This window comes from Scaptodrosophila lebanonensis, unplaced genomic scaffold, assembly GCF_003285725.1.
Source record: "Scaptodrosophila lebanonensis strain 11010-0011.00,11010-0021.00 unplaced genomic scaffold, SlebRS2 tig00000024-arrow-pilon, whole genome shotgun sequence".
Taxonomy (NCBI): Eukaryota; Metazoa; Arthropoda; class Insecta; order Diptera; family Drosophilidae; genus Scaptodrosophila; species Scaptodrosophila lebanonensis.
Window position 1 is genome coordinate 2,649,264 of NW_022060538.1, and position 18,622 is coordinate 2,667,885.

General features: G+C 37.3%; 1 protein-coding gene across 2 annotated transcripts; it reads right to left on the reverse strand.

The window, feature by feature from the left end:
* Nucleotides 1–1,609: 1,609 nt before the first annotated feature.
* On the reverse strand, nt 1,610–13,923 carry LOC115620338. 2 transcript variants are annotated; one of them, XM_030513536.1, is made up of 5 exons: nt 13,399–13,923; nt 9,291–9,381; nt 7,597–8,386; nt 2,661–3,316; nt 1,610–2,592 (listed from the first exon to the last, which is right to left on the reverse strand). In XM_030513536.1, exons 3-5 carry the CDS (start codon nt 8,189–8,191, stop codon nt 2,044–2,046), a joined length of 1,800 nt encoding a protein of 599 aa, XP_030369396.1. In that variant the 5' UTR covers nt 8,192–8,386; nt 9,291–9,381; nt 13,399–13,923; the 3' UTR covers nt 1,610–2,043. The 2 variants fall into 2 exon arrangements, with proteins under 2 accessions (XP_030369396.1, XP_030369395.1); XM_030513535.1 differs by lacking the exon at nt 13,399–13,923 and adding an exon at nt 10,207–10,551.
* Between the last annotated feature and the right edge of the window lie 4,699 nt (nt 13,924–18,622).

The window sequence follows — 18,622 nt, forward strand, 5'->3', positions numbered from 1 at the left end:
CGTCTGTCTGTCCGTCCGTCTGGATGAACGCGAGGATCTCAGAAACTATAAAAGCTAGAATAACCAAAGTTGGCATCCAGATTCTCCTAGATCCGAGTAAGGACGAGTTTATTTTATTTTTTTTAATTTTCTCCCCCTTCCCCCGCTACAGAATTTCGTCAATAGCGTCTACATTTCAAATGCTACCTAAACCAAACTTTGCACACATAATTTACAAATAATTATCTACTGCTGTTTAAAATGTTATTCAATTTGGTCGATTCTAAGAAAAGTTATTAGCGAAACAAATTCTCGCCAGTACAACCACAAACTGCAGCAACAAGTTCTTCTTCCTCTTTTTGCTGCTGCTTTGGGCGCATATCACTCAGTGACGGAAGTTTACCCGGGGTCAGGGTATTATACTGTCGGACTTGCTCGACTGTAGCGTTCTCTCTTGTTTATAAATGTGTTTGGCTTTTTGCCCACTTTTTTTATTTTTGTCACCGGTCCCATAAAAACTATAAAAAACTGTCATTATTTTTATCGATATTTGCCAATACTCGCACTAGTTTAAAGCAAATTATCATCTCAATACCAATAGTGCGCGCCAATAGTTAAATGTTAAATTTTAAAATGACAAAGGAATACACCTTACTGCTAAAATTGTCGTACGAATGCGAACCTCGCAGAACTGAATGAGTTAATCTAAATATCACCTTACAACAAATAAATTGGTAAATCCATAACCTTTTTTTATGCAAATTTTCGGCTTCTTTTGCGTTTTCTTCTAGAAAGAGCCCCTTTTTAAATTAGTTTTTAGTTTTGTTTGAAGTGATGCCTAAGCACAATAAACGATAAATATAAATATATGTAAATGGAAACCAATATATCCTTTGTTTATATGCATAAGTAAGTATTAATTAATTGTATGACAGTGTGTACCAATTGGGCTTCACATTTGCAAACGGCCATTTGGACAATTCTCCACCAGGAATGAAAAGGCAACTTCAACCAAAGCAATTTAGGATACATATTTTATATGTTAAATGGAAATGCGTTTGTTTGAACCATATTTTATGTGTAGCAAAGTGTAATTAATTTTAGCAAAGCCTAATTAATGAATACTAGCCGTCTGTTTGATACTCCACTTTTATGTGCGCCACAGAGAATGCTTTTTTGGAGGAAGTAGCTTTATAACAGGGGTGGAGTAAAGTAATATATTAATTTATTTTATATTCATTCGAGCACTGAATTGAAGCAATTCATCTTATTTCCCATACAAGTCTGTCTTTAAAAATTGAAAATGTTAAAAGGACAACGCACGACTGCAACATAGTATGTGTGTGTGGGAAAAATCGAAGTGAGGGTATACAAACCAATTTTAAATTTAATCAAATGAAAAATCAAAATTTTTAAATAATCGTTGAATCGTTTTCCCCTCCTTTCATGTTAGAATAATTTAATACGAGTATCGATAACGACGATAACACTTTTGAAATGAAAAATCGTTATTGGTGCCATTCCCTCTGTCTTAGTGAAAAGAAACAAAGTTTGCATTTTTATGCTTTATTCAAACATTTATAATGTTGATAAACATTAGTATATTTTGTAATAGATAATCATGTTTTTGTTCATTTTTTCAAGTTTGTAATTTTTTTTCTTGTTTTAGGGATTTTTGTTTTGTTTTTGTAATTTTAAATACACACTTACAAAAAGCAAGAAATAAATTTGTTAAAATCAGTGGTTGGTTAAAAAATAGACAAATATTACACAAAAATAGATTACAAATCTGTTCAGGGCGCACGAATGTTTGCCCAAATAATAATAGAATTTGTGCACGTTTAACATGACACATTTGCTTAAATGTTAAATATTGTGTTTAAACTTTACACTGTAAAGTGTTTCACCCGAAACTCTGGTGATTATTTTTTTGTGGCATCCCACACTAGCGATAATCGACTACAACGACGACATTTTAAAACTTAATGACAACAATAACAACTAACTTATATCTGCATGGAGGTACGACTTATATGGCTGACGCTGTGGCTGAGTGTGGTCTGCCTAATGGCCATGTTTGTTGTAAGTGCTGTTCTGCAAAAACCTATTTTCCACAGCCTTTTTCAAACGATTCTCCTGGCGCTGGAGCCGTTCCGATATTATTTTCAGCTTGTCGTTCTCTGTTGTTAGTCCTTTTTCCTCCTGAATCTCCTCTTCCTCGCGTTGCTTTGTCTTTTTGCGAGATTGGCGACTCGCCTCGTTGTTCTTCAGGCGGTCTGTGTATGCCTTGCGCTCCTCATCGTCCAACCGAGACATTAGCTCAGGATCTGGGCCATCGCTGTGTTCTTTTGCAGGTCGGCCGCGCTTTCGCCTTACACTTCCGCTGGCTGAGCCTATGCTGAATTGGGAGGTTGAGATTGTGGAGGCAGGTGAGGCAGGCGAGACAGGTGCGGTGATGAATTCGCTGCCTCCAGTTCGGTTAGTAAGCTTCGAGGATGAGACTGCCGAATAGGTGCTCTGCGGAGTGTTTGGAGCTGAGAAATCATTGAAAGTGCTGACGGTATTTTCCTCTGTGCTGAGCAGATCCTTGTGAATTTCTTCCTTTGGCTTGAGCTGAGGGTGGGATTGAAATTGAAATAAGTTAGTAAATAAATTAGCATGGAATTTAAATAACGACTCACCTCTTCAAAGTCCAATATAGAGTCAACTAGTTGTGGAGTGTTTAAAATTTGTGAAGTAGGGTTTGGAGTTGAAACAAGCGACAGTTTTAGATTGCTGCGTTTTGCTGGTTGTGTAGAAAAGATATCGAGTCCAGAAGTCGACGCCGTCCGTTTAGCGCCCACACAAATGTTTTCGTTAATTTTGTAAGACGTGTAAATGCCGCTCACTTCCTGCTTAATGATTGGTTTTGCTTCCTCGTGCTCCAAGTTGCCAAACCCCAGAGAATTTTGACTACAGTAGGTAAAGTTTTCTGTGATGCTGTTGTTATCGGGAATCATCGGCTCCTCATTAAATAATATTTCTGAATTTTGAGAAAAGCTGCCGAGCATTGGGTTTTGTGAGCTCTTCATGCAGCTGTCCAAGGTTACGTGTAAGTTCCCGCTAATATTTATTAAGTTACCATTGCGTTCAATGTCCTCCATGAAAAAGTCAAGGTTGTTGTCAAAAATGTCGTCTTTATTTTGGATGCTACATAGCAGCTGATCATCATCCATTATGCCTCCTGCAATCAAGTCCATATTAAAGTCACAAATATCCGTCTCCGTGCAAATCTCGTTTCCGTTATCGCTTTTGTTGCTGTTTCTTGACGATGCTGCTTCTATGTCTTGCAGGTATTCTATAAAAGTTAAGTAATAATTAGTACCAATGTCCAATAAGGAGAAGAAAGATCGAATTGCTGCTCGGTTTTCCGCATGTGCGTACAATGGCCACGAATATATTATAATTCATTCATTGGTTACCTAATATTTGAGTTTATAATTATTCAATTATTGCTTTTGAAATTTTTCATTTGTTTTTTTTAAGGCACAGTGATTTGGAGTTTTAAATATAAGAATAAAAAAATGAATTCAGTATATAACAAAAAGTTGTAGCATAGTTTTTGGCGGTGGAATAAAAATGAGAAAGATATATTAGCATAAGCTATCAATACACCACCTGTCTCGCTTTGTTGTGAAATTCGCTCTTTCAAACCCAAGAAACCCAAACGAGAGACGAAAAAACAGAAACAGAATAAATTCACATCTATCAAAAGGCGCACAACTTTTGCTAAAAACATTCTTACAAATATACGTACATATACGTATGTATGTATGTTCACACACATTGACTGCCAACTCTTACACACTCTGTGTGTAAAAAAGTTCCTACAAATACATACATGTATGTATGTATTGACATATGCATGTGTGTTCACAATACAGCTGACCGCTCTCTGAGTCAGCCGGCAAACTCGAACGTCGAGCAAGTAAACACACAAAAAACCGCACACACAGATGCATACATTCATATGTACGTGAGGGGCTTTTACGTATATACGGACATAAGGTAAACCAAAACAAACCAAAATGCGGACAAGAATGTGCATGTTCGCTTCTGACAAAGTTGATATGGATTTGATATGCATGTGTATGGGACGGTTATATTAAATACGTATCTTTCCTATTCCATACTAAAACAAATAATCTACCATTTATTTACTTAAAATGTTGGCCTTTTATATGATTTTATATTACTCGGTGCACAAAAGCCCACCTAATAGAAGAGAATTCTTAAAATGAAAATAAATATGCATTTATGGGACGTGCGACAAATGTTATTCCAAACTATGTATATTTTATCTAATAGGTGGCTTTTGGCTGAAACAACAATTTCATTGGCAATAACAAAAATCAAATATATTCACCCCGAAATATATGTATCTTTGCGGTCCACCAGAACACAACTCCTTACAGTACGGAGGGAAAAGCGCGACTGAATGATGCGCTCCACCGAAACGTTAACTTAAGCAGAAATAAGCGACAATAGGTTTTGGCCCAGTCTGTGTGTATGCGTGTGTCGATCATCCGACAAAGAGAGACAGAGAGAGAATTCTGTGCAGAATAGTGAGAGCGGAATTGAACAAGTGCTATCTCGCTTTGGCATGGGTTAAATAAATGTACATAATTGACATGATACACATAATTTCTGACCTGCTCTAAGAGCAGCGCCGTGCTTTTAAGCTTAGAGGTGAAGCACTTGTTTTATCCTAATACATGCGTTTTTGTATATGTATGTTTATATAAAGCTGAACAACTTAAGCGCCAATAAAAATTGCAGAAGCAATTTCACCAGAGCAAGGGAGCTTGCGGCACCATCTTGAGGAGAAAAGCAGCTGTTTTCCTTTCAAACATATTTATGACGTGCTTTAAGGGCCTATTGGCCGGTGGAAATTGGTACAACAACGATTTTATATTGCGTTTGAAACTTGTCATTAATTAGTATTTTAAATAAGCTAATGTATTTGTAATTGTAAATAAGTGCGTTGATGTGTATGTAAATATGTAACTATGTATGTACGATTTAACCGGCAACCATTTTCCATGCATGTATTTGTGTGGGGAAAATGAGAAGAGAGGAAGAGCACGCTCACACGCTACAAGTGGTCGCAATGGTGGACGAGTATTGGTTTACTATTGGCTCTCTCAATTTTTATGCAACTCATACGTTTGAATCCACGCATACACACACATTATCGAATTTCACAACAAAATTGGAGCTGTGGGGTTGCTTTGCAAAAGTAACTAACAAAAGTATAAGAAAAAAGTTAAGCAAAGTTACACTATTTTCATTTAATTCTACTTTAATGATTTCATTATATAAATTTTTTTTTTAAATATGGAGTGCAACTGCCAGTCAAAATTGTATGAAAAAGCCACCCCCATGTGCAGGTTAGACAACGATCGGACGCCAAATTATGTAGGTCATGAGTCAAAACTCACTCGTCGTACATGTAAATATGTACATATATACAAGTATACTATATACAAACTATAAATGGCTTTCTAATGATTTGATTCGATTTGCTACTATTTTTTTTATTTTGTATTTACAAATGTCTTATCAAAACAGCATTTCTAACTTGTATAAACTACTCACATGTTATATATGTACATACATACATATGTGTGAAGAATTTTACACTTTACCATCAAAGAAATATGTATAGGGCACATACACACATATGTACATACGAGTATGCACATCTTTGTATGAACATGCACAAATTACATATAAATTCGGGTGATGTTTGTCTGAAAGGCTGTCTGAGGGCTTGCACCCCTAGTGTTTTACATGTGTACATACTAGTACATGAATACTATAAATAGCTTTTTAGAAAATTTAAAAGAAAATACTGTAAAAATTGTTATCAAAGCAGCTTTGTGATTTGTACATACATATGTATGTACACATTTAATATATGTATAATATCTTTGTATAAATATGCACAAATTATGTATAAATATTTAAATACAGGTGATGTGCGTTTGAAATATGGGCTTGTACCCCCAGTGTTTTAGGTATGTACAGATATACTATATACTTTTAAAGCATTATGCCCTTATATAGACAAAGAATAGGTCTCGGACTTTGTGAAACATTTACTAGAGTCTGACCACTACGAGAGATAAAATAACTAACTGGCCTAGGCTAGCCGATAATGTGTTCGATGAGTCACAAAGAAAAATTTGTATGTCAATGGACACGTAACAGATTAATTTCAAGACAGCATTATCCGCAATTTTCGTAGAAATAGGCCTGCTCTGGCTGAGCTACATGGTCAGCTCCTCGGTAGCCGCTTAATGGATAAATCTATTTGAAAATGATGGGACGTGTGTAAGAGTAAGAACTAATAGCACTAAAAATAATCATTTTGGGATAAAAAGTGAGATTTAACAAATTGGTAGCTAGTTTTTGATTTTTTGTTAGCTTTTGATCAAACTGTGACGCTAATTATAAGAAATACGAGGTTTTTCTCTCTTTCGTATATACTTGTAGAGCAGCGATGGGCAAAATATCATAACAAAAAAAAAAATACATGTAGTTGTCGCCAGCCAGACACACAAGCAGATTGATGCACAAACAAAATACACATGGTTCGTGTGTCGTTGCTCGATTTTCACTAGCATTTACTCAGAACTCTACCGGTGATTTTTATACCCTGTACCCATAGGGAAAAAGGCTATGTGGAAAGTATGTAACAGGCAGAAGGAACCATTTCCGACCCCATAAAGTATATATTCTTGATCAGCAGACAAGAGAAATCGGTCTAGACAAGTACGTCCGTCTGGATGAACGCCTGGATTTCGGGAACGGTTGAGCGCCAAACTTGGTATGTAGATGCTCCTAGTCCTTAAGCTACACGAGTTTATTTGTTGTTATTTCCCCCGTGCCAACCGCTGATATAGAGGAATCCTTATGCCTAATTCTGGGATATTTATCTGCTACATCTCCTGTCCTGTTGTTGGCTTAAGTTTTAATTTTCTTAGCCACATATGTTATTTTTAGAATAGAATAGAACGTTATGAATAACTACTACGATAATTCACATTCTAGACTAAGTAGAAGATGCTGATATAATTTCGTATATTCGCTTGTACTCTAAAAGCTTGGGAGCTGACTAATTTCTAGCTAGTGTCTGTCTGAATGGTAATCCAGGGGTTGGAGGAATATATATATGGATAAGCATATTGGTAGATAAAGGAAATTTTTGGAAGAGAGCCGACCAGTGAGTGGTACCCCCATTACTGTAAGGACAAGTCGTTTCGAGTACAGAAGGCTGTAGATTCAAAGGCACACATTATTTGTTCTACCCTAACAGTATTTTAAAATATGATTTTTTTGTGGGATTCGTATGCTCATGAGTCTTTAATGGGTCATTGCACTGTGATCTTCGGCAGCACGTCGTGGAAATTGTACCTCGATGTCATGGGCAGAACAGCGAGCGGCCGCGTTCGATGCCTTCTATCTGACTCTCAGATTGGTGTTTGCTAATTCTTGAGCAGGTCATACAACTCTTTTAGACAGTAATGAGAGAGTGCTGGTACATATTACACACACAACAAACACAGTACTCACCATCAATGAACACCGGAACATTTATCTCTTCAACTGTAGCAGTAGGCATTGCTCCACTCATATCCTGCTGGGACAGCAATTCGGAACCTGTCAGCTGTATCCCAGCCATCGACGCCAGGGTCTGTGGCGGATTCGGACTCGAAACCTCGACCGTTGGGGCCATCATTGGCAATGAACCTATTTGCACTGACGTTTCCGACGGTGGACCTACCGCCTGGTCGTTCGCGGCTTGGTAAGTCAGAGAGTAGGAGTTGGAGCACTCTTCTGGGAATATTGTCATTGTAGGCGCTGTACGGGATGTTGTCGCCGCCAAGGTTATAGGGCTTGCTAAAGAAAAGCTGGCGGTAGGCGTGGCCTGTTTCACTGAAGCCGTTGCTGGTACCGACCCTGGTAAAAAGGGTATTCTGATAAATCGCGTTCGAGGCGCGCTCTGCTCTGTCCTGTTGCTCTGCGTTTGGCTCCTGGGCAACTTGAGCAAAATAATTTTCGAATACGGTTGCGTATGTATTAAAATGGGCCACGTAGATTTCATCTGGTACTGATATGAAGGGAAGTCTGAGTCTTCTTTCTGAACTTGAGTTGGCTCCTGGATCATCAATATTATATCTTTGGGATTTTCTGCACTGCTGACTGTTGAATGAGTCGGTGTTGTCCGAATAATCGACGTTGTTGGCGCTGCTGGTATTGGTAATGCTCTCTTCTTGGTTGATGGTATTGGTGTGGTTTGATTCGCTGTTGGGCCTGGCTGGGCTGGCTTGGGATTCGACAATGAATGCCATTTTGAACGTGGCTACTTGGTGCAAATTCGTATTTTCAGTACAGTGTTATATTGTTATTTCATAATAGGCCACGGTTTATGTTCATTGGTTTCGGAACAACAGGATTTTTCGTTTTTTTGTTTGTTTACAGATTTAACAGGATATGTCGATGAGTGGAGCAAGCGCGATTAAGAGATTTGGTTTGTTTTTGTGTTTATGTAAAAGAAAATAGATAAAAGAAAAAGATTTTGTTATTACACAGATCGTTGAGGTCGAGCGCGATCCTTTTCTGGGAATCGCACACTTTTGGTTGTGAATTGGTTGGGTTAGAAATGTACAAAATGAAGAGTTGTGTAGAGGATGCGCAATCGCACGTTTGTCTTAGGGGACTCTTACAATGACTTGGGATATCGGCAGAATGGAAGAGAATATTATTTTTGCCTTGATATACCCGCGTATTAAATAAGAAACCCCTTTACACATTTGTTTGAGAGTTTTGGTCGGTTTTAAAGCTGTTTTTATATAGGTGAGTGTCGGCGATTGATGTGGCGTGGCTTTTTTTCGAATGCTTTTATTTCTTTTTCCTTGTTTTCCTTTTTTAAATTTTTTTTTGTTTTTTTTTTTTAATTTTTTTGTTAGTGCTTTTTGTTGTTTATTTTTGTCTTTAGTTTCTTTTTTTGGTTTGGAATTTCTCCTTTTTTATGGAATTTTTCCTTTTTTATGGAATTGCTCCTTTTTTTAATGTATATATACTTTTTTGGAATTGCTCCTTTTTTCTTGTTGCACTTTTTTCATGTATTTCTTTTCTTGTGTTCATTTTTTTTTATTTATTGTTTTTTTCAATTTTTTCTTATATCATGCTTAAAAACTAATGTGGGCCAACACATATAGAAATAAAATATGAATTTTTCTAAGAGGTTTCTAAAAGATACTTACTTTTAATTCACCGTTGGAAAGAAACAATGAAATTGTTAGGGAACCTCTAAACAAGCTCTAAAAAGAGTCGTAGACGCACTTTCCCCTTAGACTGTAAAAAGAAAGAAGAGAAACCAGAATTAGTCATTAATATATAAAATTAAAGAAAATAGGTTTGTATTTAAGTATATCTTATATTAAATATGGCTGCCTATTCCATGGCACTGTAAATTACTTCCCCGTTCGATAAGATCACGCCCACGAAATAGCTTGCTCTCTTATCTGAAAGCTTATACATACATATATGCATACGTGTAGGGAATTTCACAACTCAACATGGAGGAGTACATCAAAATGGCAGTTGGTCGAGCGCCAATTAATCAGTGCTTGGCAACGCCAGATTGTTTTGGATCAATTCCATTATATTACGAGCATTTCTATCTATTTTCCTATCTGCGTTTTTTTCATCTAATTGTATGTTGTTTGTAGTGGAAAACAACAGCACTGGGTAATTAGAGTGCTTATTTCAATCCCCCTACCACCATTCCAACCCCATCGTAATGCGATAAATATCAATTGAAAAGTCAACAGCGAGTACATAGAAAAAGTCCCCTATTCATTCACTTGTGTGTGTGCACGTTTTGTGTCGGTGTGCCTGTGCTGTTGTGTAGGTGCACCCGTGCACAGCACAGTACGGCATTTCCAATATGGCGGCCGGCAGAAAAGCTTTTGCGAAAATTAATTTTAACAAATAACACATATGTATGCATATTTCATGACTTAATATAATCGTTTATAAGCCGATCTTGTGAAGTAGAGAAGTCACTTTATGCACTTAGGTATGTAAATATGGACACTCATACATACATACATATGTATGTCTATCGGAAAAATTGTCTACCCCTTGCATTGCTGCTCACTTCATTGATTTACTTACATATACTTATTATTTTCGTATTCAGGCGCAGTTGTCCGGTTGTTGAAAACCCGACAAAAACAATCACTTGCACAATTCGCGACGCAATTTCTTTGGTGGTTTACCACCACCAGTACCTTCTGTGTCAATACGCGATGTTTGAATCTAAATGCTAGTCTGTCGCCTTCTTCGACAATTCGCCTTACTGCGCAGTTATTGTCCTACGTAGAACAACAACAATCACATTAAAATGTTCACACTAGGTAATTATTCTTCTTCCTTTTCTAGGAATTAGTTTCTTTGATAGCTATGTATGTAAGTTTTGGTAGGATTTGATAATTTCCACTTTTCACATTCAACAGAAGACTTTTTCAGAGTATGACTCAACTGTTTGCCACTACTATTCAATACGGAATAAACGAGCACGGAACGAGAATCAAAACGACAACTCGGGGAAACAGTCAGAAATCATCTAAAAGTTAGCTGCCAGTCTGTTGGAGGCACATGAATTTAGTTTCGTTGTGAAATTCATGAAAGCTCAGAAAACTGGTTTGATATAGTCAGATACTTTTGCAGCTGTATGGGTGCGTATGTGTGGAGCTTTAAGCACACACCGACGAGCTACAAGTGTTTGCGTGTGTTTTGGTCTCCGAAATGTCCCTAGCAGCTGTTGGGATTTGAAATAAAATTTCCCTGCTGCTTGGCACAACAAATACAATACATATTACTATAAATTTGCCCAACCGGCCGGCAATGCAATGTGTTGGGGTACTTGCCGGTACATTCTACAAGTCAATAAAAAGTATACATCTGCATATATTTTATATATATGTACATATACACCATGTTTATGTATGAACAGCCACGTGTACATATTTATATACGAGCATATGCAATTGTTGGCATGCAGTTCATTTGTATATCTATGGCTATTGAAACAATACTGAATACGTGACCTAACGTAAGGAGTAATTCAGTGCCCTTTATAATTATAACTATACAGCTATGTACAATTGCGCCGCAAACAATAGAAGTGATAACTCTTCACATAGTTTTCGATTATTTAAAATATTTATTATTATTTATTTCAAAGCGTTGTGCCTTTGTTTCGTTGCAAAGCTATTTCACAATTAAGCACGTTTTTTGGACATTAGTAGTGCAAAATGTCAGTACTATTATAGTATCTAACCATTTAAAATAGTATTTTTATAGCTGTACCCAAAGGGTGAAAGGCTATACTAGTTTTGTGCGCATGTATGTAACTCACAGAAGGAGGCGTGGCAGACCCCACAAAGTATATATATTATTGATCAGGATGACAAGACGAGTCGATATGTCCGTCTGTCCGTCTGTACAAGAGCTAGAATTACCAAACTTGGCATCCAGGTTCCCCTAAGTCCTAGGCAGGTCAAGTTTATTTTTTTATTCTGCTGCTTTGGTTCAACTTTGTGCTGCATACATACACGCATATAAACACGAATAGGCACGTGATGTAAATGTATGCTGTTAAAACTGAACAAAAACATGTCTTCTAATTTACTTTAATTACTTAATTAATTTATTCACTCTTTTTTTAATAATTTAATTTAAAAAAATTTTTTTTTTTTATTTTCTTTTTTTGTGGAGAGTACAGGCTATTTTACTGTCGAGCTTGCTCGACTGTAGCGTTCTCTCTTGTTTTCTGTTGTGAAGTTCTCCTGAACTTCTGCACAGATTTAAGCATTGGTAACGCAATGAATTTCAAAATATAGTATTTATGTATGTAAGTTGTTCTTATGTAAACTACTCACGGCAGAACCCATTTGCGAAATAAATTACAAACGGGACGTCGAGGGACAAACTATTCAGCAGCTGGGCTCCCAAGAATAGTTCCTCTCTTAACAAAAAAACAACCCAAAAGTTGTCAAAAATCGAATAAGTTATGTTATGTTGCAATGGAAACACTTAGTAATGCTTGGAGCTCTATTTCTCTATTTAATAAGATAAAATAAGATACTCTATATTAGTCGCAATTCTAGTCGTTTTAATAATATCTATACGGTTTGGAGCTCTGTACAGATACAACTTATATTATTTTGAGCGACCAATAAGAGAAACTTTGAGAAAGATATTATACAAAGTCCAGCTCCACAGACAATTTGGACAAATTTTCTCCTACCAGTCTCCATAATAATCATTTTGGGTTTCTGCCTTCTTTTCGCCAATTATTTTACCGCCCATCAAAGTCAATGGCAAATACGTTGAGCATTCACAAGGGGAAATTTTCAGCTACGTTGAATGCCAACACATTACTAACACATACATATTTTACACATGTGTGTGCAGATAAAAGCTCGCAGTTCTCAGAATTGTTGAGCTTTTTACAAAAACTCGATGAGTCATGCTGCCAATGCAAAATAAAAAAGCTGCCATGCGAACGATGAGTCGTCGACTACACAAGTTGCCCGTCATGTGACATTTGTAATGTTTGTACCGCACCGGGTAGGTGCGAGGGAATCGTCGTATAACAGCAAATTGGCAATGGAGGTGTACAGAATTCGTGGAAAAAGCTCAAGACCAATTTGAAAATCCCAATTTCGGCTCTGAGCACAAACCAAAAATGAGAGAATGTGCCAAAATAGTTTTGATTTTTGCAGAACACCATGAGTTGGCTATGTTAAGGAATTAAAGCATACATACATACGTCTAACGTTTGCTTTCTTCAATATGTATTTAAATAACAATATATACTATATATTATATAGTATACTAGTTGGAAGACAGAAATAAAGTTAGGCAAACAAACAGAATTATATATGTTTTACGTTTGGAACGACCACGAATACTGCCGAATCATTATGATGAGCTATTCCGAAAGTTTACAAAGCTTGACTGATAGAACATACGGTAGTAGCCCAAGAAGTTTAAACATTTCTTTAAATTCAATAGGTCTCCTTCTTCTTAACTTCTTGCACTATATTCCTTTTACATTTCAAATATTGTTCCCTATAGCGAAAATGACTTCTTAGCTTTGATATGTTAAGGTACTCCGCACAGACATTTTGTAGTTTATATATAAATCTGTTTCCATACTATGTACATATGTATGTACATACATAAATTTGTATTTAGTAAGTTAGTGAGCTGCCAATGTCAATGACTCTGCGATATCGGCCAGAAACGCTTAGCAACATCTTTAAAATGTTGATAAGCATAAACGGTTCGTTGACTTACCGTTCATCATGTTGCTGCCGTGGCCAGCCAACTCGATGATGACGTCCGTTATTCTTTTATCACACACTTGTCCTCTATGCTGTTTGCTGCTATGCGATGTGCTGCCTCAAAAGCGAATAAGACGGCGATTGCGAATATTGCAACAAATGTTAAAGTTACGCTTCTTTAGCAATAGCTTGGAACGCTTTAAAATTGTCTTGGACTTCGTGGTGTAGCCGCGCTTGTTGCCCGTTAGATAATTATGCCAGCCACGCATGCGCATACACATAAAATTGTTAAGCATAGGAACTTGCTGCTGCGAATGTTGCAAACACATACAGGTGATACTGCTACCGACGATATGCGAGTGTTGCATGACGTTATTGTTGTTGTTGTAAGTGACGCGCGCTCTCTTTGTTGTATCTTCAGTGACAACAGAGACGGCGAACATAATAGTCGGGCACTTGGCCGATATCTTATCAAGTCTTTAGAATTGTGTTTTTTTTTTTTTTTAATATCTTGACACTTAGCTGCTGTTGCTATCTGCTATCTTGGCTGATTTTTTAGATATTTACACAGTTTGTTGCTCTTGTTTTTTGATTTAAATGCGTCTTTCGCATGTGCTTTCTTAGACTTTAAATGGCGAAGTATTTAGCTTATTTCGACTTTAACTTTGTGTCGGTTTTATTTCACACACAAACAATAAAACGAATTTTAATATTATATGAATATAAAATCTTTATAGCGGTGTTCGCAAGCAATCGATGCCATTAAGATCGTAGCACACTGTAGCGCTTTTGGGCAAAATTTTCCTTCAACTCAGTGCTAATCACACAAATTTCACAAATTTCGCACAGCTTTTGGTTGCTTTCTATGTACACACATATATGTATGTATGTATATACTCTCACAATCTCACGCTCTGGCGATAAGAAATTAAGCTGTTCTGTTCACGACGACCGAAGTTTTGTTACTAACACTAACAGTGTTGCCTGCCTCTCCACGGAGCGCTGCCTGTCGCCGTTTTGCTGCGGCTGTTTATGAGACATAAGTTCGAAGGTACGGCATTGCGCAGGTCCGTCTGACGTCACAATAGGCTTCGTGACGAATTATTTCACGTGTAGGAATAGTATTAAGTTTCGCAAAATATTTAATTTTGTAAGAAAGTCGCATTCAAAATAATTCTTCAAGTAGTTAAAATATTAAGCGTGTGTTTGAATCCAAAATCCACACGCGCACAACAATCAAATGCCATCAAGAGTGGGAGGAACAGAGCATGTAAGTCTATAGCGCTCTCTCTCTGCCTTGTACGTGGCTTACGCAAGCCATTTCATAATGTACGTGCGTACTGAGCGTAAAAGAGAGGCAGCTTTAAATGCCATACCGTGTTTGTTGTACCTGCATACGACGCGCTCTCAATTGCCAGCTGCTGTCCGCCGTGCCCCCAAAATGTGCTTAGTTTGGCATTATCGTATATGTATGTATGTATGTATGCACATATTTATACAAGTATGTCCATAGTATGTGGACACATTTTAATAAATGCGTATTTTTATACCCTGCACTTTAAGAGTAAAAAGTCGAAACTAGAAGTCGAAATTTATGTAACAGGCAGAAGGGAGCGTGGCATACCTTTTTTAATATGATCAGCATTACGATATGGACGATATGTGCGTGTGAATGTAAGAGTGAATATGTTGTTTATAAATCAAATTAAATGTGGATAAAAGGTTATCACATGTGTGAATCAATAATCGCTAATTTCTTGGGGACGAGGGAAACAAATGTTTTGTGGTGAACATTTCTGTGTCGCCACTTAAAATATTTGCACTATCATCGTTCATAGGTACTTTTTCAATCGCCAACAGAGGCGAGCAATGTTGACTTGTGTATGACCTATGGTTCTTCAAAACGTCAATCAACTGCTTTGTTACCCACATTAAGAGCAGGTATAGGGAAATCGACCATAGGCAAACATACATATTTATAAGCCGCTTATCAATACACGTATGCAGATAACGCAGCCCTCTGACTAAGTGGTGACGCGGTGTGGCACGTTGCTTGGCGCCAGATGAAGTACTAAGAGCTTATAAAAAGCACATTTCACTGACGCTTCGGTTGGTTGTCTATGTCCTCTTTTCAAAGAGATGGTAGCGTACATTGGCCAACTTGTTTGCAGGGTTAACCTGGAGAGTGCGTGTGTCTGGCTCTTGCTGTTTCTCTCTCGGCGAGTCAAACTCTTTGGCTCTCCTCTACCTCTTTAACGGTCAAATGGATGATGCAACAATGCTGCGCATTACAACAGCTGTTTGACGTAGTCAGGCATCCTCAGTCTCATACTCAGCTGTTTTCGGTGCCTCCCCCAATTTATCGTTTAAAAAAAGATGAGCTTTATAGTAGAGACATACACACATACATATGTACGTTCGTTGTATGTACGTGTATGCACTTCAATGGCTAACCCTATGCCAGTTGCCGACTAGGCCACGTCAAAGCCAAAAAGCAGCAGCACTGTCTGGTGATTCATGAGGGCCGTTGCGGACATTTTATATAATAAAAGCGTTGCTGGCAGCTCCAAGAGCAGGCACATTTTTGCGTGAAATAACAAACATACAATGTGCTTTATACATACATACATATGTACATATTTATATACATGCGTACATACATATGTACATAAGTGTGCACATATGGACATGTGTGGGATCTTGAAACTGTACACCCTTTCTTGCCCTTATGTTGTCATCAATGGACAACCAAATTTATAATTTTGTTGCCAATCGACAATATACTTTTTCCTTACTTTTCGTTACTCGTACGATAGATGTTATGTTAACCCATTTGGCACAGCTCTTGTAAATACCCAATTTAGATAATATAGTATATAAACAAAAATATTTGTAATTTAATAATGATTTTCGCACTGATCGTGCCTATGGCAGCAATATAAAATAATCAAGATACATACATATACATATGTATGTATGTACATACATACGAGTATATCTATGGTTTTTAGAAAACTTGCGATGCTTATAAATAAGACCAGTCTACATAGCTTGTCTGGTTTTTTAACTCTTGTGATTCAAAGGTTTCGTACGCATTTGGTCTCTTTTTTATATCCTATTTTCCTGTAGGTACTAATAAAATTGTAACTCTATTTTTAATTTAAGTGTTTAAATAAACATAAATTTCAAGTTTCTAAAAATTTCGGATTATCTTAGACATTTGTGTTTGCCCAGAGGAGGCTTGGAATGGCTAAGATTGCTGTAGGTGTGCAAATATGTACATATAGTATGTATGTCAGCATAACAATATGCTCCAAAGATTCAAATTGCATCCGAACTGATGATAAATAAATAAATACCCTTCAAAGATGAAATATTGTGAAAATCTTCAAATTACAGCAACTTACCATAAACACTCAAAATATCGCTTTAAGAATGAGCCGTTTCAAAATATTTTCGAAAAATGTATAAAGACACGTAGTTTCGTAATTGGTTCTGTAATTTCAATGTTATATTATTAAAAACAAGAAAGGAATGTCAAAGTCGAGCGGGCTCAACTGTTAAATACCCTGTACCACCACCACACACGCATTTAATTTAATTAATTAATTAAATTAAATATAAACAAGATAGAACGCTGCAGTCGAGCAAGCCCGACAGTAAAATAGCCTGTACTCTCCACAAAAAAGAGAAAATTAAAAAAAAATGAATGAATGAATTAATTAATTAAATTAAATTAGAATACATGTTTATGTTCAGTTTAAACAGCATACATTTACATCACGTACCTATGCGTGTATGTATGCAGCACAAAGTTGAACGAAAGCAGCAACAACAACAACAACAGCTGCGGGCAGCGCTGCCGACAGAGCTGCAGGCAGCGCATGAGCAGCGATTTTACTTATGGCTATAACTTTCTTCAGAATTGACCTATCATGATGAAATTTGGCACACGGACACATTAGTACCAACTGGATGTACCTACCAAAATTGATTTCAAAATTCCGAGAATTACGGAAGTTATAAGAAAAAACATGAATTGCGGGGGAGTGGGGGGGTGCATCGAAAAAAACTCAAACTCGTACTTTCTCGGTCTTAGGAGAATCTGGATACCAAGTTTGGTTATTCTAGCTCTTATACTTTCTGAGATCCTTGCGTTCATACGGACAGACAGACGGACAGACGGACGGACGGACAAGGCTATATCCACTCGGCTTCTCATCCTGATCAAGAATATATATACTTTGTGGGGTCTGCCACGCCTCCTTCTGTGTGTTACATACATGCGCACAAAACTAGTATAGCCTTTCACCCTTTGGGTACAGGCTATAAAAATATTCCATACATGCATACATACATTTACATCAGAATCGTGTCTTTGCGTTTTTGTGTACTTGTACATATGTATGTATGTGTGTATTCTATAATTATGCCAAAGCAGCAACAAATACAGCTGCGGACAGAGCTTGGGCTTGGTTATATGGCTATAACTTTCTTTCTAATCAACCTATTATAATAAAACTTCGGATACGGATATATAATCACTGGATGTGACTACCAAATTTTTGTTGAAAATTCCAAGAATAACGGGAGTTATAGAAAATCACGAATAGCGGGGAAGTGGGGCGGTGCATCGGAAAAAATGAACAAACTTGCTTTTTCTTGGGCGTGGGAGAATCTGGATACCAAGTTTGGTTATTCTAGCTCTTATACCTTCTAAGATCCTTGCGTTCATACAGACAGACAGATGGGCGGACATGGCTATGTCGACTCGGCTTGTCATCTTGATCAAGAATATATATACTTTGTGGGGTCTGCCACGCCTCCTTCTGTGTGTTACATGTACACTCGCACAAAACTAATATACCCTTTAACCCTTTGGGTACATTGTTTATTACAGGAGTCTGCATTTCTTTCAATGCATATAGTACGGATGTACATGCACATATTTATAACTAAACTGTAGGCAAGCGATCGAAGATCACGCGGCTGGACTGTAACTAAGAAAATTTGAAAAGAAAGAAATAAAAAGGGAATGGAAGCGGTACGTATGTACATACATATGGTCGTACTTTGACCGAGAGAGAAAGTCCCGCTGAGCTTTTGTTTTGTTGCGACCGCTTCACTTTAAAACTGGAATTCTGTGAGTGCGCGGAGCATGAGTGAGCGAGCATAACTGAGCTTGTGCTCCATAAAATGTAAGTGGATCGCATCCAAGAGCATCAGTACGGCAACGA

What these genes read in the sequence shown, in the direction of transcription:
- LOC115620338 (XM_030513536.1), bottom strand. Translation starts at nt 8,191, where the DNA reads ATGATCCAGGAGCCAACTCAAGTTCAGAAAGAAGACTCAGACTTCCCT. An exon ending in TGTTCCGGTGTTCATTGATG is followed by an intron (nt 3,317 to 7,596) that starts GTGAGTACTGTG and finishes TAACTTTTATAG; the next exon opens with AATACCTGCAAGACATAGAA. An exon ending in CTATATTGGACTTTGAAGAG is followed by an intron (nt 2,593 to 2,660) that starts GTGAGTCGTTAT and finishes TCCCACCCTCAG; the next exon opens with CTCAAGCCAAAGGAAGAAAT.